The 20,673-nt window shown below is 45.4% G+C and overlaps 1 protein-coding gene across 1 annotated transcript in view; it reads right to left on the minus strand.

Moving 5' to 3' along the window:
- Positions 1-7,191: 7,191 nt before the first annotated feature.
- APOLTP (apolipoprotein lipid transfer particle homolog) overlaps positions 7,192-20,673 on the minus strand; it is a 136,373-nt gene continuing 122,891 nt past the window's right edge. Inside the window, exons 64-69 of the mRNA XM_087417807.1 lie at positions 18,939-19,144; positions 18,586-18,763; positions 17,672-17,781; positions 17,296-17,412; positions 17,010-17,151; positions 7,192-9,159 (exon numbers count right to left, since the gene is read on the minus strand). Of these exons, the coding sequence (XP_087273933.1) occupies positions 9,155-9,159; positions 17,010-17,151; positions 17,296-17,412; positions 17,672-17,781; positions 18,586-18,763; positions 18,939-19,144 (758 nt within the window). The 3' untranslated portion in view covers positions 7,192-9,154. The remainder of the gene's footprint in view (positions 9,160-17,009; positions 17,152-17,295; positions 17,413-17,671; positions 17,782-18,585; positions 18,764-18,938; positions 19,145-20,673) is intronic.

Here is a 20,673-nt window from a genome sequence, read left to right on the forward strand (position 1 = left end):
CCTTTCCTTTTCTTTTTTTTTTTTATTTATTTATTTATTTATTTCCTCCAAAGCCCCAGTAGACAGTTGTATGTCACAGCTGCACAGCCTTCTAGTTGCTGTATGTGGGACGCGGCCTCAGCGTGGCCGGAGAAGCGGTGTATTGGTGTGCGCCCGGGATCTGAACCTGGGCTGCCAGCAGCAGAGCGCGCGCACTCAATCGCTAAGCCACGGGGCCAGACCTGTCCTTTCCTTTTCAAATTCAGATTAGCGGGAGAAAAACATTTGTAAAAATTAGTTTTTTGGATTGTTTCTCATCCCTGTCTACAGATCTGGGTTTCCACATAGGATCATTTCTCTCGGGCATGAACACCTTCTTTTAACATCTCTTGTACCGCAGGCCCAGTGGTAACAAATTCTCTCACCTTTGCCTGAAATTTTCTTTATTTTGCCTCATTTTTGATGGATGTTTTTGTTGAATATAGAATATTAGGTTGACAGTGCTCCCCACCAGTCATTCCGTTTTCTGCTGGCTTCCATGTTTCTAATGAATTCAGCTGTCATTATTATTTTTGTTCCCATAAATGTAATGTGTCTTTTGTCCTCTGACTGCTTGTAAGATTTTCTCTTCTTCACTGGTTTCCACTGGTTTGTTATGATGTGCCTAGGTGCGGTCTTCTTTCTATTAATTCTGTTTGGGATTTGCTGAGCTTCTTGGATCTGTGGGTTGATATCTTTGATCAATTTTGATAAATTACTGGCTATTATCTCTCTCTCTGTCTCTCTTTTTTTTTTTTTTTGCTGAGGAAGACCAGCCCTGAGCTAACATCTATTGCCAATTCTCCTCTTTTTTTCCCCCTTTTTCTCCCCAAAGCCCCAGTAGATAGTTGTGTGTCGTAGCTGCACATCCTTCTAGTTGCTGTACGTGGGACGCGGCCTCAGCATGGCCGGAGAAGCGGTGCGTCGGTGCACGCCTGGGATCTGAACCCGGGCCGCCATCAGCGGAACATGAGCACTTAACTGCTAAGCCACGGGGCCGGCCCCTTGCTATTATCTCTTAAGATAGTCTTCCCTCTTCTCTCTCTCTCCTCCTTCTGGGACTCCAATTACAGGTATATTAGACAACTTGACAGTGTCCTGCATGTCTCAGACATCTGTTCTTTGTTTCTTTCTTCCTTTCTTTCTCTCTTCGTTTCATTTTTAATTTTTGTTTCTTTCTGTGCTTCAGTTTGGATAATTACTATTGACCTGTCTTCAAATTCACTGATTCTTTCTTGGGCTGTGTCCAGTCTGCCATTAAATCCATCCAATGGATTTTTCAATTCAGATATTTGTATTTTTCAATTCAAAAACTTCTATTTGGTTCTTTTATAGAGTTTCCTTTTTTTCCCCTTAACTTCCCATCTCTTCATCCATTGTCTCGTTTTACCTCTAAATTCTTTAACATATATTAAAGCCCTTGTCTGCTAATTCCAACATCTAGATCATGTGTGGATCTGCTTTTATTAACTGTGTTTTCCTGTTTCACATAGCTACTAATTTTGGATTGTATGCCAAACCTTGTGGATGACATATGTTAAAGATTCTGGATTACATTATCTTCTTCTAAAGAATGTTGACTTTTGTTCTTGCAGACAGTTAAATTACTGACTGATCACCTTGAACATATCAAGGCTTCGTTTTCAGCTTTGTTATAATGGGTATATTTCAGTTTTCTCCCCCTTTAGTTATAGTGTATAGCCCCCACTTCTAGGGCATAGTCAATACTCTTAAGGCTTGGCCTTTCCGGGGTGTCAACTGAATGCCTAGGATGTTTGTCAGGGTCTTTTTTTCTTAGGCACAGTTGGAATTCTGTGACCTCTAAAATTTCCGTTCAGTTCTCACCCCCTTCTCCCAGGAGCTGTTTTTCACTAGACCTGATAGAGTCTCACCCTGTACACACACTGTTTAGGATTTGGCCAAGGATCCGAGGTGAACCTCCATGCAAATTTCTGGGGCTCCTTCCTCTCCTCTGCCTTGCCCTGCAAGTCTCAGGTACCCGAGCATCCTTGAGCTCTGAACTCTATTGCCTCCAGTTAATAAGACTGCTGCTCTCTGCTTGGGCTATACATGCCCGGTCAGCAGCTTGGACAGTGCTCCGTTCCAGAGAAAGCCATGGCGAACGTGGGCTTCATCTCAAGCTCTTCTCTTCTCTCAAGGATGGCTGCTCTGTGCTGCACTGTCCAATTTCTGCAAACAATTGTTTTATATATTCCGTTTAGTTTTAGAGTTATTTACAAGGGGGAGAAGTAATCCATTAGGGCTGGAAATGTAGACTTTTAAAACTTTTTATTAGATTACAAAATTATATATTATGGATTGCTGGGTTTTGAGTCATGTTTAGAAAGGACTTTCCTATCAAGAGGAGGTGAAAAAGGTTTCTTTGGGTTTTCTTCCAGTACGTTTACAGTTTCATTTTTTAAGTTTAAATGTTTGATTCACCCAGAATTCCTTTTGATGGGAGGAATAAGGCAGAGGGATCTAATAATTTTTTTTCCTAGATGCTACCCAGTTGTTCTAATATCAATAACTAGAGAGTACTTTCCTCCACTGACTTGATATGAAGTCTTTAGTTATATACTAAATTCTTGAATGTATTATGTGTATTTCTGACTTTTTCTTCTTTGCTATTGATTTGGTTTATGTACATATTCATACACACATGGTTGTTGGTATGAAATTGTTTTAATTGCTGTAGTGTCATAATCTGATTCAGTATCTAGTAGGGTAGGTTGTTCTTCATCATTCTTCTTTTCAGAAATTTCCTGATTATTGTTGTTGTATTTTAAAATTTCATGAACTTTAGAATCAGCTTGTCCAGTTAAAAAATTATGCGCACATATACACACACATGCGTGTATATCCCTGTGGGGTATTTTTATTGAAATCATGTTTATTTATAAGTTATATTTAAGAAGTTCCTGTTTTAACAGCTTTATTTTTATATCATAAAAATCACCCATTCTAAATGTACCTTGCAATGATGTTTAGTGAATTTACGGAGTTGTGCTGCCATCATTACGTCCAGTTTTTGAACATTTCTATCACCCCAAGAAGAGGCCCTCTGCCTATTTGCACTCACCCCCGTTCCTATCCCCAGCCCCAGGCAGACACTAGCCTGTTTTCTGTCTCTATCAATTTTCCTTCTCTGGACATTGCATGTAAATGGAATCATACAATACGTGATGTTTTGCATCTAGCTTCTTTCACTTAGCATAATGTTTTTGAGATTTACCTCTGTTGTAGCAGGTATCAGTACCTACTTCCTTTTCATTGCTGGGCAGCATTCCATAGTACGGCACACCACAGTTTGTCTATTCATCCACCAGTTGATGGGCATTTGTGTACAAGTGTTTGTGTGAGCATATGTTTTCATTTCTCTTGGGTGGATACCTACGAATCGAATTGCTGCGCCATATGGTAAATTTATGTTTAGCTTTTTAAGAAATTGCCAATGTGTTTTCCAGAGTGGCCACCATCTTACGTTCCCACCAGCACATGTGATGGCTGTGGTTCCACACGCTCCCCAGCCCTCGGTGTTGACGGTTACATCTTAGTGTTGGAACTCTCTAGATAAGAACATATGCAGTATGGCTTTCTTTACATTGGAAGTGTTTTGTATCCTTCAGTGGCTTTTAAAAGATTTCTTCATATGGATTGTACACATGGTATTGCATTTATTTCTGGGAGTTTTATTTTTGGCAGGTGCTATTGTAAATGGAATATATTCTTCTGTTAACTTTTCTAATTGCTTGCTGTTTGTACGTAGGAAGGCTAGGTGTTTGGGTAAGGTACTTCTGTGCCTGACAGCTTCGTGGAATCTCTTACTGTTTGCCACATTTTTTGGTTGCTTCTCGTGGATTTTTCAGAATAAACATAGTTATTTCACCTCTTCTTTTCTCCTTAAATTTCTTACTTTTTTCTCTTGCCTAATTTTATCAGCAAGAACCTGCCAAACAAAATAGTGGTGATAGAGGGCATTCTTTTGTTCCAGAGTCTCATGGAAATTTCTGTTGCTTCCAACCATTACAAATGATGCTGATTTTTGGCTTGATGGGTGCATGTGTCTGTGTGTCTAATTTTGTCATGTTAAGGAAGTAGCCCTCTTTCTAATTGGATAGAAGATTTTGTAATGAATAGTAAAGTTTGTCAAATGCCTTTCAGCATCTATGATGATCATGATTTTTCTATAATATGTTAATATAAAGTGAATTAGGAGATGTCCTAATATTGAACCATCCTCATCATACTGTACAAGATGCACTTGGTTCTAGTGATTTTTCCTTTTAATATCCAGGTGAATTTTATGTGCTAATATCTTATTTTGGATTTTTGCATTGATTTTTACATAAATGAAGTTGGTCTGTGGTTTTCCTTTATTGTGCTGTAATTGTTGGCTTTTGATTATCAATGTTCTACAGGTTCCTGATAAAGAATTTGGAAGTGTTTTTGCAGTTTAAATAGCATTGGAATTAGCATTTAAACTGGCTGACTTCTCCTGGGAACCATCATCCCTGAGGTCAGGCTCCCTGCCCCTTCCCCTCCCACCATGGAGCTTGGGGGATGGTGGTATCTCCCTAACAACTTTCTCAATTTCTTCTGGTATAGTTAGATATTTTCTCTTTTGGTACTTGTTGGTACTCTTTTTTTCCCCCCAGAAAATATCCATTTCCTCTAGGTTTTCAAGTTTGCTTGCGTAGACAGCCTTGAAAGTCTCCTTCTTGTCTTGATTAGCTCAACCGCCGCGTACATGTTTCCAAGTTGGTCCTGGAGACTCCCCAGAGCCGCCGAGGCAGCGGAAGTCGCTGGAAAGCATCCTCTACATTCAACAGCTGAAGATCTTACTGCTCTCCCAGCGGCTGAACTCCGAGTTTGCTGGCCAGAGGGCTTCAGGTTAACCTCATTTCCACCCACTCCTCCCCTGTCTTTAAAAATAATTGAGAAGCGAGGTTAGGTAACACAGCTGGCTCAGTTTTTCCTAAGATGTGTGTTGACCGGGTCAGTTTCCTCCTCACTTCAACGACGGTCAAACGTGAGCAGTTTTTCCTCCCCTCTTTCTGGTCAGGTTCCACTCAGTGGCCACATTTAATTTTGTCACAACCCACCGGATGGCAAGAATGAGACAGACTGAGGTGAAGTGTGACAGAATGGCCACCTGGAAACATGCCTCTTGGGCATAAGGATTATTTTGAGCTGAAGGCAACTGAGCAGAAGCAGATACAGGAACAGCTCTCTGCCCTCCCCCTATTTGCCTAAAAGCAGGACCTAAATTTGTAAAGGTGTTCCCCTCCTCTTTCTACCAGGAAGGAGAGAGTTAATCACTGGAGACAACTCTAGACCCTTATCAGCACCAGAGGAATCCACATAACAAGTCCTGCAAAAACTACCCTTATCTACCGTTAGTTGCCCATATATTTATTTACCTTTCCCCCACAGTTGACTGCCCCTAGAAGCTCCCAGTCCTTTTCCTCTGTCTGGTCACTCCTCTAAAACTGTATCATTCTTTTGTTAAGATGCTGCATCAGCCCACGTTCTAACTACCCTGTTACTCATCGCTGAGTGCTCCCGTGTGCGTGCTGAGTGCTCCCGTGTGCGTGGTGGATGCACAGGCTAATAAACTTCTGTTTATTTTTCTCAGTCTGTCTTTTGTTTGCCTAATTTACAGGGCCCCAGCCAGAGAACCTAAGATGGGTAGAGGAAAAAGATTTTTATCCTCCCTTACAGAAGTTTCTTCCAGAAAGTGACTCGCACGTTGTTCTCCCTGAAGCTAGAACTCCAGCTTCAAGTAGGAAGGGGTACCTGCCTCCTTTCTCCTCCTCTTCCTCACTCTCCACTGTCTCCACCTCCTCCTCCAGGCTTCTGTGCCTATAAACGTGCACTGCTCCCACCTCCCCCCACCCCCCACCCCCAATTTCAGAAAACAAAATCCTTTGAGCCTCTTATTTCCTTCCTTCCTTTTTCATTTTTTAAATTGTAGTAAAATACACATAACATAAAATTTACCATTTTAACCATTTTTAAGTGCATAATTCAGTGGCATTAAATACATTCACAGTGTTGTGCAACTATACCAGCATCCATCTCCAGAACTTTCTCCTCTTCCCAAACTGAAACTTTGTGCCCATTAAACACTAACTCCCCACCCCCCTCCTTCCAGCCCCTGCACCACCATTCCACTTTCTGTCTTCGTGATTTTGACTACTCTAGAGACCTCAGATGAGTGGAACCCCACAGTATTTGTCCTTTTGTGACTGACTTATTTCACTTAGCGTAGTGTCCTCAAGGGTCATTTATGTTGGAGCATGTGTCAGAATTTCCTTCCTTTTTAAGGCTGAATAGTATTCTATTGTGTGGATATACTACTTTTTTAAAATTTATTCATCTGTCAATGGTCATTTGGGTTGCCCTTCCTCTCTCCCTCCTTCCCTCCCTTCCTTCCATTTTTAAAAACCTCTGGGACAAACCACATCATAACAATTATAAAGGGAATTTTAGAAGAAAAAAATCACCTACAGTGTCATCGCCCTTCCTATATGAACTGTTTCCATTTTCCTCTATTCCCTACCAGTTTTTGTCCATATATAGTCATTCTTAGCACAGATTTTTTTATGCAGCCTTCTGCTTTACTTGGAGCCTAATCTTTTTTCCATGTTAATACGTTGCCTCACATTGGATTTTTTGACAAATGAGTTCAAGATAGTGTATGCAATTAATATGCCACGACTTTAAAAAATCATTTCCCTGTTGGCTGTTTATAATTTTTCAGCAGTTTGAATAATGAAATTATTTTGAAACTTTTTGGAATCATTTATATTTCCCTTCCCTCCCTCATTTTGAATAAGGGCCCAGGCATGGGCTTATTAGGTTAAAGGAATAAATGGTTTTAAGACTTTTGACACACACTACTGAGGTTGTACTCATTGAAACAGCTATTTACAGAATTGGAGGGGATCGGATTTGTCCACAGCCTCACCATTTCTGGGTATTATTATTTAAATACCTATTTTGCAATGTAATAGATAAAGTTATAATCGTTATTTTCGTTCACATTTGATTACCAGTAAAATTAAAATTTCCAGCTAATGTTTACTTCTCAGTTGTATTTTTCCTCTTTTGAATTGCGCACTCCTATCTTTTACCAAATTATATCACGGAGACTCCGTGTTTCCAGAATTTATTTATTCTTGCTCTTTATTTGCTGTAGACACGAACACTTACAGGTATTTTTAATGTTATCATTTCTTCTCCCATCTGTTTTTCTGTAAATTCTGCACACCCACCCACACAGCCAACGTTGTGGAGTGTTGATGTTGTCAAGTCTGCCTCGAGGAGGAGGACGGTTTCCCCCGCCGGGTCCCTGCCGGTGCCCAGCCCACTGCTGCATTCCTGGTGAGCGCTGGATGGACAGTGTGGGAGGCAGGGTGGGAAGGCTGCAGTTTCCTTTCTGGACTGGAAATCACAGATCCATTCAGCAGATTTAGAAACCAACAGGTTGCGTGTCATTGCAAACTGTGGGCACATCAAACTCTGCACTGCTCCGGCACCCCACATTCCAGTGATTTGCTTGCCGTTTGAACCGTCTCCTCCTCTCCTCCTCCTGGGCCGAGCTCCTGCAACAGGCCCAGCACGGCCCTTCCCACAGTTGTGGGTACATCTCTGATCACGCGTGACGTGGCTTATGGGGCATTTTAATGTGATTAGGAAAAATGATCAAGCACTACCTATTATGGCTTGGGACAGGGCTGGAATCTTAGCATAAAGAGCAGACGATATGGCACAAGGCTGTTGCTGGGAAGGCAGAGGTGGATGACTGAGGTTGGGCAGCCTTGGGAGACACAGGCCCAGATCAGTGCGTCTGCTAGCCGTGTGACCTTCGGTAAGTCCCCTGGGCTCTCTGAGCCGCTTCTTCCTTTACATGGAGTCATCCATTTCTCATTAGGCTGTTAGAAGGTCTCAGAAAAGACCAAGCGTCTTTCAAAGGGCAGTGTCTGGACTCTGGGCTCTTTTGGTTGTAACCCATGACCACGTGGCACACACTCAATAAACCAGAACCCTCCTCCCTTCCCTTTTCCCTCCAGAGTGTGGGAATGCACAGGTCCGGCTTCCCATCCCATTCACTCCGTCTTCTAAAAACTCTAAAACTCTCTGGCGTTCCTTCTTCTAAACTTTATTAAGCACCCGCTGTGTGCCAGGGATTTATGCGGGGGCGGGAGAGGGGGACCACTGAGTTTGGCGTCTGGCCTTCTGGTTGCCCCACTCCTCATGGCTGACACTTTGCCCTTTGCTCTGGAATCTGGACCCTGGGACTCAGTGTAGAGAGGGCTTGAGGGGCCCCCTACTGGTGGGCAGGTTTCACAGCCCCCCAAAAATCCCCCGTCTCTCCAGGGGATGGTCAGCTCCAGCCATCCAATGGGTGAGTTCTTAGATTTTGCCCGTTTTATTTTTCAGTTGAAAATTCAAGGGAAAAGCCTACTCCCCAAACAAAGTGAACAACTTGGGATGCTGTATCCTCAGGGCCTGAGGCCCAGTGCCCACAGCACCTGTCTGTGGAAACCGGCTCTTAAGGAAGGAGGCCTTCTCAAATGCCCCGAAACGTTCAGTTCTAGATTCAGTATCAACCCTAAAGAGGGAAGCTCCCAACCGGGCTTGTGATTAAGGGATCTGGGGCCATCAGTCTGCCTCAAGGAACCTCATGCCTCAGGGGAGACCCCTGCAGAGGGCAGAGGAAGCGAGGAAGACCCCAGGGACAGCCCGGGCGCACAGAGCAGAGGCCTCAGAAATAGCAGCTGAGCAGGTGAAAACCACCTTGGGCATGAACAGTAGCTGGAGTGCAGTTCCCCGCCCAGAGGTGGGCCCAGCGGCCAGGCTGTCTCCTAGAGCGCAGGTGTTGAGGAGGGCAGAGAATTATCCAGACCAGTCGTGGACTTCATTGTCGCCAGAAGCGTTTTGAGAGCCTTAACAAACCGCTCTTCCTTCCTGTATCTGGAGCAAGTGCGAGCCTCTCTGAGCCTCCCGGCCTCTTGTGCTGGTTGTTCTGTCCCGGCCCAGGGTCTTGACCTTGTGAGGAGCTGGGACTGTGGCAGAAGGTGAAGGAGTTTCTAACCTTTGGTAGCCCGGTGCCGGCTTAAGCAGAACCTCAAACTGGAAAGAAAAGAGAAGAGAAGTCAGGCTGCGCTGGGGGCCCAGAGGACAGGGCCCCCTCTGATCCCTGGACTCGTGCTGGGGGGCTCCGTTACAGCCCGTGGCACTCTGCAGGCCCAGCGGTGTCCGGCCTAGAGTGGCCCTCATTAAAAGGACATCGCCCCCTTTGGAAGAGCAGCAGGTGTGGTTAGACGGTTCCCTACACCAGAACCAGGATGAAGAGAGGGTATGCGGGCCACAAAAGCAGCAGGAATATGTGGATGGTTCTGGGACATTTGGTGACCTCTGATTTCTTGGCACTTTCGGAAAGAGCCAGCCTCACCCCTTGGATCTCTGGCTCACACTGAAGCATGAATCTCATCAACTTAGGGGTCACAGAGCCTGGGCAGAGCCCCTACACCCTCTCTAGACAGGTCGCCATTAGCAGGTGAGTTTTAAAAGTGTCTTCCTTTCCAATGTCTTGCCCTTCGCTTCTTTTCCTGGTCTTACTGAGCGGGATGAGATCATCATACAAGAGGCAACAGAAGCAGAGACAGTGTATCTTGATCTCGTTGCTGACTTGAAGGGAAATGCTTCCGATTTCTCACCACCGCCTGTGATGTTAAAGGCTGTACCCCAAACGCCTCACGTTATCAGGTCAAGGAAGGCCCCTCGTCCCTCATTTGCTAGGAGAATTTTTAAAAATAAAATATGAGTATTAGAGCATTTTATTACATGCCTTTTCTGTCATCTATTGAGATTATATTTTTGGTTCTATTTCAGATATGATATTATGCTTTTAATAATTCTAGTTCCCTGCCAACATTTTCGGCCTGTGTCGGATAAACCCAGTTCCGAATCCCTATGGGTTTGTGTCTATTGTCTGAGCTGTTTCTCGCTCTTAGAATTTTGTTTACTTAAGTGTGTCCGTTTTTATAATGACAGTGTTTGTAAGTACAGTGTTCAGTGTTGTATCCCCAGGCCTAGCACACAGTAGGTGCTCAGAAATGGTTTTTAATTTAAAAAAATTTTAATTGTGGTAAAATATACCTAACATAACATTTACCATCCTAACCATTTTTAAGTGCATAGTTCAGTGGTATCAAGTACATTCACATTGTTGTGCAACTAGTCTCCAGAACTTGTTTTCATCTTGCAAAACTGAAACTCTGTGCCCATTAAAAAACAACTCCCCATTGTCCCCTCCCCCAGCCCATGGCAACCACTCTTCTACTCTCTGTCTCTATGAATTTGACTACTCTAGGTGCCTCATGTAAGTGGAATCACACAGTATTTGTCTCTTTGTGACTGGTTTATTTCACTTAGCATAATGCCCTCCAGGATCATCCATGCTGTAGCATGTATCAGAATTTCCTTCCTTTTTAAGGCTGAATAATATTCCATTGTATGTATATACCACATTTTGCTTATCTATTCATCTGTCGATGGACACTTGCGTTGCTTATACCTTTTGGCTTTTGTGAATTATGCTGCTATGAACATGGCTACACAAATATCTCTTTGAGACGCTGGCTTTCAATTCTTTTGGGTATATAACCAGAAGTGGAATTGCTGGATCATATGGTAATATTATTTTTAATTTTTTGAGGAACTTCCATACTGTTTTCCATAGTGGCTGCACCATTTTACATTTCCATCAACAGTGCACAATGGTTTCAATTTCTCCACATCCTTGCTAACACTTATTATTTTCTAATTTTTTGATAGGATCCATCCTGATGGCTGTGAGGTGGTATCTCCTTGTGGTTTTGATTCACATTTCCCTAATGATTAGTGATGTTGAGCATCTTCTCATGTGCCTGTTGGCCATTTGTACATCTTTGGAGAAATGTCTATTTGAGTCCTTTGACCATTTTTAAATCAGGTTGTTTTTTGTTGTTGTTGAGTTGTAGGAGTTCTTTATATAGTCTGGATATTAACCCCTTATTACATATGATTTGCAAATATTCTCTCTCATTCTATATGTTGCCTTTATAGTCTGTTGATGGTGTCATTTCATGCACAGAGTTTTTAATTTTGATGAAGTCTTGTCTATTTCTTCTCCTGTTGCCTGTACCTTTGGTGTCATATCCAAGAAATCATTGCCAAATCCAATGTTATGAAGATTTCCCCCTCTGCTTTCTTCTAAGAGTTTTATAGTTTTAGTTTTTACCTTTAGGCATTTGATCCCATTTGAGTTCATTTTGTATATGGTGCAAGGTAAGGGTCCAGCTTTATTTTTTTGAATGTAGACATCCATTTTTCCCAGAGTCATTTGATGAAAAGACTGTCCTTTCTCCATTGAATGGTCTTCACACCCTTGTCAAAAATCATCTGACCACATATATGAGGGTTTATTTCTGGACTTTCTATTCCATTGGTCTATATATCTATCTTTATGCCAGTACCACACTGTTTTGATTACTATAGCTTTGTTATAAGTTTTGAAATCAGGAAGTGTGAGACCTCCAACTTTGTTCTTTTTCAAGATTGTTTTGGCTATTTGGAGTCATTTGAGATCCTATATGAATTTTAGGAAGGATTTTTTAAATTTCTGCAAAAAATGTCATTGAGATTTTGATAAGTATTGCTTTGAATCTGTAGATCACTTTAGGTAGTATTGCTATCTTAATGATATTAAGTCTCTGGTCCATAAACATGGGATCTTTCCATTTGTTTGTATCTTCCTTAATTTCTTTCAGCAACATTTTGTAGCTTTCAGTGTACAAGTCTTTCACCTCCTTGGTTAAGTTTATGCCTAAGTATTTTATTCTTTTTGATGCTTTTGTAAAGGGAATTGTCTTCTTAATTTCCTTTATGGATTGTTCATTGCTAGTGTATAGAAATGCAACTGATTTTTGTGTGTTGATTTTGTATCCTGCAATTTTGCTAAATTTGTTTATTAATTGTAATGAGTTTTTTTGTGGAATCTTTAGGGTTTTCTACATATAAGATAATGTTGTTTGAGAACAGAGATAACTTTACTTCTTTCTTTCCAATTTAGATGCCTTTTATTTCCTTTTCTTGCCTAATTGCCCTGGCTGGGACTTCCAGAACTATATTAAATAGAAGTGGCAAAATCAGGCATCTTTGTCTTGTTTCTGATATTAGAGAAAAGATTTCAGTCTTTCACCATTGAATATGATGTTATCTGTGGGCTTGTTATATATGACCTTTATTATGTTGAGATAGTTTCCTTCTATTGTTAGTTTGTTGAGTGGTTTTTTTTTTTTTTTGTGAGGAAGATCAGCCCTGAGCTAACAAACATCCATGCTAATCTTCCTCTTTTTGCTGAGGAAGACCGGCTCTCAGCTAACATCTATTGCCAATCCTCCTCCTTTTTTTCCCCCAAAGCCCCAGTAGATAGGTGTGAGTCATAGTTGCACATCCTTCTAGTTACTGTATGTGGGACGTGGCCTCAGCATGGCCGGAGAAGCGGTGCGTCGGTGTGCGCCCAGGATCCGAACCCGGGCCGCCAGTAGCGGAGCGCGCACACTTAACCACTAAGCCACGGGGCCGGCCCCTGTCGAGTGTTTTTATCATGAAAAGGTGTTGAATTTTGTCAATGCTTTCTCTGCATCAATCAAGATGATGATGTGGGTTTTGTCGTTTATTCTGTTAATGTGGTATATTACATTCATTGATTTTCCTATGTTGAACCATCCTTGCATTTCAGGAACAAATCCCACTTGGTTGTGGTGTATAGTCCTTTTAATGTGCTCTTGAATTCTGTTTGCTAGTATTTTGTTGAGGATTTTTGCATCTGCATTCAAGAGGGATATTGTTCTGTAGTTTTCTTGAAGTGTCTTTGTCTGGCTTTGGTATCCGGGTAATGCTGGTCTCAAAACGGATTTAGAAGTGTTCCCTCTTCTTCAATTTTTTTGTAAGAGTTTGGGAAGGACTGGTTTCAGTTCTTTAAATGCTTGGTAGAATTCACTAGTGAAGCCATCTGGTCCTAGGCTTTTCTTTGCTGAGAGGTTGTTGATTACTGATTCAATCTTCTCGCTAGTTATAGGTCTGTTCAGATTTCTGTTTCTTCATGATTCAGGTTATGTTTCTAGGAATTTATCCATTTCATCTAGATTGTCCAGTTTGTTGTCAAATTGTTCATAGTACTCTTTTATAATCCTTTTTATTTCTGCAAAAATCAGTTGTAATGTCCCCTATGTCATTTTTTATTTTAGTTATTTCAGTCTTCTCTTTTTTTTTTTTTTTGGTGAGGAAGATTCTCTCTGAGCTAACATCTGTTGCCAATCTTCCTCTTTTTTTTCTTTTTTTTTGGCTTGAGGAAGATTAGCCCTGAGCTAACATCTGTGTCAATCTTCCTCTATTTTGTATATGGGTCACCGCCACAGCATGGCTGACAAGTGGTGTAGGTCCATGCCCTGGATCTGAACCTGTGAACCTGGGCCACTAAAGCGGAGCACCCTGGTCTTAACCACTATGCCACGGGGCCAGCCCCTCTCTTTTTTCTTAATTAGTCAATCTAGCTAAAGGTTTGTCAATTTTGTTGATCTTATCAAGAAACCAACTTTTGGTTTCATTGCTTTTCTCTCATTTTTCTATTCTCTATTTCATTTATCTCTGTGCTCATCTTTATGATTTCCTTCCTTCCTTCCACTAGCTTTGGGTTTAGTTTGTTCTTTTTCTGTTTCCTTAAGGTGTATAGTTAGGTTTTTGATTTTGAGATCTTTCTTCTTTTTAAATGTAAGCATTTACAGCTATAAATTTTCTTCTTAGTGTTGCTTTCTCAATGTGCCATAGTTTTTGTATGTTGTGTTTTCATTTTCATTTGTCTCAAGATATTTTCTAATCTACTTTGTGATTTCTTTGACCCATTGGTTGTTTAAGAATGTGTTGTTTAATTTTGCACAATTTTTGATTTTTTTCCAGTTTTCCTTCTGCTATTGACTTCTAGTTTTTTCTAGTGTTTGGCAAAGATAGTTTATATAATTTCAGTTTTTAAAAATTTATTAAGACTTGTTTTGTGGCCTAATATATGGTCTATTATAGAGAATATTCTATGTGCACTGGAGAAAAATGTATATCCTGCTGCTGTTGGGTGGAGTGTTCTGGATGTGTCTGTTAGGTCCAGTCGGTCTCTAGTGTTAAGTTCTCTATTTCCTTGTTGATCTTCTCTCTGGTTTTTCTATCCATTATTGAAATTGGCGGTGGGGGGGTGGGATTAAAGTCTCTTACTATTTTTGTAGAGCTATCTTTTTCTCCCTTCAATTCTGTCAATGTTTGCTTCAGTATGTAGGAGCTCTGATGTCTAGTGCCTATGTATTTATAATTGTTATATCTTTTTGGCGAATTGACCCTTTTTTCATTATATAATGTCCTTTTCTTTCTGTGTGAACATATGTTTTAATTTCTGTGGGATAAACGTCCAGGAATGCAATTGCTGGTTCAAATGGTAAGTGTATGTTTAGCTTTTTAAGAAGCTGCCAAACTATTTTCCAGAATGGCTAAACCACTTTACAATCCCACAAGCAAGGTCTGAGAGATCCAGTTTCTCTGCATTCTTGCCAGCATTTGTCATTGTCATCATTCTTTATTTTAACTGTTCTAATAGCTTATATATAGTATATGTATAGGTATAGTGCTATCTTGCTTCCCTAACGGCTAGTACTGTTGAACATATTTTTCAAGTGCTCCTTTGCCATCCAGATTCCCTTGGGTGAAACGTCTCCATGTCTTTTGCCCATTTTCTATTTAGATCGTTTATTTACTGTTGAATTTTGAGAGTTCTTTATAAATTCTAGATATGCGTTCTTTGTCAGATACGTGATTTGCAAATATTTTCTCCCAGTCTGTGCTTTATTTTTCTGTCCCTTTAACACTGTCTTTCACACAGCAAAATTTTAAACTTTTGATAAAGTCCAGTTTATTGACTTTTTTTTTCTTTTATGAATCATGCATTTGGTGTCTTATCTAATAATTCTTCCCTAAACCGCACCTGTTCTTTTAGGGGTACATTTTAACCTACAGATTCAGTTGATTTAATAGCTATGAGATTCTTTAGGTTTAACATTCTCAAATCACTTTGGGCAGATTGTATTTTTCTAGGAAATAATTTAATCTAGGATTTGAAATTTATCAGCAAAGTTGTTGAGTGACTTTTTGAAATCTCTACTGGATCTGTAGTTTTGGACTCCTTGCTCATTCCTAGGACTGTTTGTGTCTTTTTTTCTGTTGATCATTTCTATTGTTCATTTCTTTCCTATTTCATTCCTTTTTCTTTATCTTAATTTATTCCTTCTGCTTTCCTTGGTTTACACCTGGAATCAGCCAGCTTTTTCCATAAAGGCCCAGATAGTAACTATTTTAGACTTTGCGGGCTATATGGTCTCTATCACAAATACCCTGCTACTGTGACACACAAACAGCCACAGACGGCATATGAATGAGTGTGCACAGCTGTGTTCCTTTGATGAGTGTCCATCAGTGGTAAAGACATTTTCAGATAATTCAGCGCTGAGAATTCATTTCGTCTTTAATCTTAAATAATAGTTGAACTAGGCATAAAGTTCACTTGAGAACTATTTTCTCCATCACTTTAAAGATTTATTCCACTGTCTTCTGTCATTGCTGGCGGGAGATCTACTTGTTCCTTGAAAGAGCACCTCTTTTCCACCCTCTTTGGGGGCTTTCAGGACCTTCTGCTTCAGCCTTTCTGTGGTTCCACTTGGATGTGTCTTGGTGTGAGTTTATTTATACTATTTTGGACATCTCGTGCTTCCTGAATCTGAGGAGTAACATCTCTCAAATGTCTTTATCGTCTCATTCTGGCATTTCTACTAGACACATCACACCCTCTCATTTCATCTTCCCTCTTTCATATCTGCTGGTTCATTAATTTTCTCTTCCACTGTTGAATCTGTTAAGTTTTGAATTTCAGTGAATGTTTTTCATTTCTAAAAATTAGTTTTGGAATTATGCTTATCATTTTTCAATTTCTTCTTTTATGTCTTTAATAATCTCTAATTCTAGCATCTGGAGGTTTTGGAGAGAGCTTTTCTCCTTGACCCAACTCTACTCAGGCTCCTCTGAACTCTCTTCTCGACCAGGCCCTGACTTTTGGGCTTCCATGTTCCTCTCTGCATCGTCCAGCTTTAGCAAGAATCCTGCTAAGTCAGCTTAGCTAGACTCTGCCGTCCTCCATCACTGATCACCTCAGCGTCTGAGAGGGTTCCTCACCAGCTGATGTCTGATCACCTGCCTTCAGCAAGAACCCTGCCAGGTCAGTTTAGCCGGAATCCCCTCAACCACTGATGTTTCCTCTCAATAACTTTCCCTCCACTGACCCCCTCTGCTCCTGGGCTATAAATTCCCATTCTTCCTTGTATTCAGAGTTCAGCCCAGTCTTTCTCCCCTCCTGCTGCCGTGGTCCCTACACCCATAGCAATTGTCCCCCTGAATGAAGCCTGCCTTTTCCAAGTGCCATGAACAGTTTAACAGGGTCCGCTCCTGTTCAGTGCCATGGCTGACTTCCGTGTCTGTGTAGTGGGCTTCACATGGGAATCGTGTGCCACACTGGCTGCAGCTGTGACCAGGGCTTTCCAGACACTGTAGGAGTGGACATTCAAGTCCCCTAATGTCATACGTTTTCAGGAGGTGACTCTATAGCTGCCTGACCTCCCAGAGCTAGTGCCTCCTTGTGCCAGAGGTCACAGGGCTCACTGGACGCGGCTTGGGGTAGGGGGGTTCTTTGGGCCACTTCTTCTCTTTCTTACTCCTCTGCACATAACTTTGACTCATTGCACCACAAGTGAATACCTGTCCCCTGGCAGAGCTGAGAGAAAGAACTGGTCTGGAAGGCAGAGGTCACCCAGACAGGGGCAGAGTGCCTGCTGGCCGGGGCAGCTTACCACACTGTGGAAGGGGTTCCAGGGGCACGAAGCCCCGGGCGCACAGGTGGATGTAGGCAGCCGCCAGCGTGCAGGCAGGTTGGAGCTCCTGGGTGCCACAGGTGTCCTGGATGCACAGGCTGAGGAACGGGGCAGGGTCCACCTGAAACCCAGCACCCACAGTCACCGACCCTTGGGCGTAGCCCAGAGGACGGGCGTAGGCTAGAGGGGTCAAGGGTCTTCTTGTGTCCTGTGGTCCATTTGCTGAGCGGCCTCTGCAGGGGTCCAGGCCCCGCCCCGCACTCACCACCCTGAAGCAGTTCCCCAGGCTGGAGTGCAAGTCCTGGAAGAAGGCCCTGCAGATGGGGCTCTGTCCTGGGCACGCCTGCTGAGTCTGCTCCACGGCCCTGCAGTCGCCACCCACCTGGTGGGACAAACATGAGACTCAGGCCTCCCACCCGGACCTCCTTCCCCTTGGGCAGCTCAGCCTCAGGAGGGGGCGACCACCTCCTCTGCCTGAGAGGTTCTCTGCAGCCACAGAGCATGCAGGCCGGGAACCTCAACTAAGGTCCACAGCCAGTCCACACAGACGCCTCCCTCTCTAGGGCACAGCCGCTCACTGCTGTTTCCAGATCTCCACCCCCAAGCACAGCGCCCTAGTGATGCACAGCCAACCAGCCCACCTGCCAGGCGCGGGTGAGCTCCTCCGGGCTGCCGGCCAGCGTGCCGTCCGGCAGCGTCAGCTCATTGCCGCCCTCGTTGTCGTTGGTGCCCAGAAGGCCGGCGGACACGCCTGCGGGGCAGGGGAAGGCAGGCCACGCCGTGACAGCCTGTCCTCCCACCGGCCCGCTGGCCAGGGTTGGGGCGATGGCCGCACCCCGCCCCCTCCACGCCTGATCCCCGTAACACCGGCCCTGGCGCTAAACCTTCATCAGAGGGAGAGGAGAAAGAAAAGGGCCTGAGGAAGGCATGTGTGCCGGCCCTGGTCCACCGTCCCCAGTGGCCGGGTGCAAGCTCTTCATGCCGAAAGGGCTGTTCTGGGGCTGCCTAACCCGATCAAGGGGAGCGCGTGAGAGCCGCCCTCACACTTGAGCAGCGTGTCCCAGAGCAGGGGGCAGACCCTGGGGTCAGAAGGCCCTGGGCTGAAACCCCGGGAGCGTGGGCAGCCACTCAGCCTCGGCCAGGTCCTCTGTACCACGGGCCGACGGGGGATCAGGTGAGGAGCAGCCGTGTGTGTCACAGCATCAGAACCAGCGGTCAGCGAGTAGAGCCGGATTGAGCTCCGCTGCGCCTGGAGCAGGGCCTGCCCAGCACTGGACAGGGTCACAGCAGGGAGAGATGGCCTCGACCTCCTTCCCACTCGGAGCTCGGGCTGCTCTCCTCATGCCCGCTGGGGTTGTGAGCCCCCAGGGAGCAGCAGCGGCCCCAAGGAGTCCCTCCTGCCCACGGCCGGGGTCTCGCGAGGACACTGAGTGCTGCTCACGGGGGCTCCATCGGCCTCAGCCCTGGATGCTGACCATGGTCCAGCCCGGAGAGGCCCTTCCAGGCGAGGCCACCACCACCAGGTCGGAGGCTGCCAGCCGGGGCCCAGACCCACCGTGCTGCCAGAGGCCCAGAGTCAGGCTGCAGAGGCCGGCTCGGACGTCACAGGCGATAGAGATGCCATCCTCACTGGTCAGCTCGATCCGGGGGACGTCCCTCCTCATCTTGGCAGGAGGCAGATCGAGTTCCGGACACCTCTCTCCAGGCAGGGAGGAGTCGTACAGCCTGTAGGTCTGTGGGCCAGACAGGGGCTGAGCAGGACAGGGGATGGACTCCGGGGGGCGCCAGGCAGGAAGGGTCTGTGGACCAGGGCACAGGTATGTGGACGTGCCAGGAGGCAGGAAAGTGTCGTCCCTCTGAGCAACGTGGCCCCTTGGTGGCAGGGCCCCTCCCCTCTCGCACACGCACCTTCAGGCGGGGGTAGAGGATGAGGGTGGTGTGGTTCAGCCTCACGGACAGGGATGTGAGCCCCGAGCCCGCCTGGCTCAGCGTCAGAGAGAACGTGTCGTGAGCGAAGTCCTTGGCCAGCAGCAGGCTGCCGCAGTGGGCACCAAGACCCCACACCCGGCCGTCGAAGGTCACCATGTGCCTGGCCCCCGCCACCACAGCGTGGTCTGGGGAGAAGAGGCCGGAAGACACAGTGAGCGGGGCCAGCTCTGCCCGCTGCAGTGAGGGCCCCTGAGCCCAGGGGGCACCCCAGGATGGCCAGGGTCTGCTCAGCCTGCCCTGTGGCCTCTGTCCTCAGGGGCAGCCCACGTGGGGAGATGGGGTCTGTCCACAGCTCCTCCTCCCCAGCCCAGCAGCCAGCTCCCCGGGAAGCCCAGGCTTCAAGACGAGCTGGACGCTCCTCTGGGGGCGCCCAAGGAGAGCAGACTATACAAGTCAGCACGAAAAAGGAACAAAGGACTGATAACGTGCATGAACCTTGAAAACTTTCTGCTGGGTTAAAAGCTGTCACAAAAGGCCACATATTATATGATTCCATTTATACAAAGTGTCCAGAACAGGCAAATCCAGAGAGACAGAAAGTACACTGGTGGTAGCCGAGGGTTGGGGGTGATGGCTGTTTTTTTGGAGTCATGAAAATGTTCTAAAATTGTCTGTGGTGAGGGGTGCACACCTCTGTGAACAGACTCAAAGCCACTGAATTGTACACTTTTTTTGTGTGTGTGTGTGAGGAGGACTAGCCCTGAGCTAACATCTGATGCCAATCCTCCCCCTTTTTTTTTTTTCCCTTGAGGAAGACTGGCCCTGAGCTAACATCCGTGCCCATCCCCGACTTTATATGGGACGCCGCCACAGCATAGCTTGACAAGCAGTGCGTTGGTGCGCGCCCGGAATCCGAACCTGCGAACCCTAGGCCGCTGAAGCGGAGCGCGTGCACTTAACCGCTGCGCCACCGGGCCGGCTCCATGAATTGTACGCTTTAAATGAGTGAATTGCGTGGTATGTGAATTACATCTCCATGAGGCTATTAAAAAGAGTAGGACCAAAGGCTCCAGCCAACAGGAGGGAGGGGCCCGGGGGGCTCTGCCCCCTTCATGGTGGCAGAAGATGGCCTGAGAAGGGGTCAGTTCTGACCCCTGTGGCCAGCGCTGCTGCTGAGCGGGGGCTTTGTGAGGGGTGGGGTCAGGGGAAAGCACCGTCTGTTGAGCACAGGCCCGAGCCAGGTGCCCGGCAGCTGCTGCCCCAAGATGGCCTCAGGAGGGGGGTACTATGAGCTGAAGGTCACAGGCCAGCCTGAGGTCACACACGTGTGGAACTCAGACCAGGCCGTTCCTGCATGACCCCGCTGCCTAGATGCCACAGTGCCCTTGACTCCAGGAGCACTCCCACCTGCCTGAGGTCCGTGGTCCCACCTGTGTGATTACAAGAACCCCACACTGATGCCCCAGTCCTCACCAAGCCCAGGGCCACACCTGCCCACTGGCGTGAGACCCTCCCAGGCACCAAGAATTGGCTCACAAACAGCACACACTCATCACCCATAGGGGTGAGGCTCGGTGCTGCCTCTGCCTCACAGAGCGGAAACCAAGCCCAGAGAGGTGACAAGCTGGCCAGGGTCACACTCGGGCACGAGCCGGATGCAAACCCCCCCGGGGCTCCCAGTCCCCGGAGCTGCGTGAGGTCCCGGCACAGTCCG

This window comes from Ceratotherium simum, chromosome 26 (genome assembly GCF_057802395.1).
Source record: "Ceratotherium simum simum isolate JZ-2026a chromosome 26, ASM5780239v1, whole genome shotgun sequence".
NCBI lineage: Eukaryota > Metazoa > Chordata > Mammalia > Perissodactyla > Rhinocerotidae > Ceratotherium > Ceratotherium simum.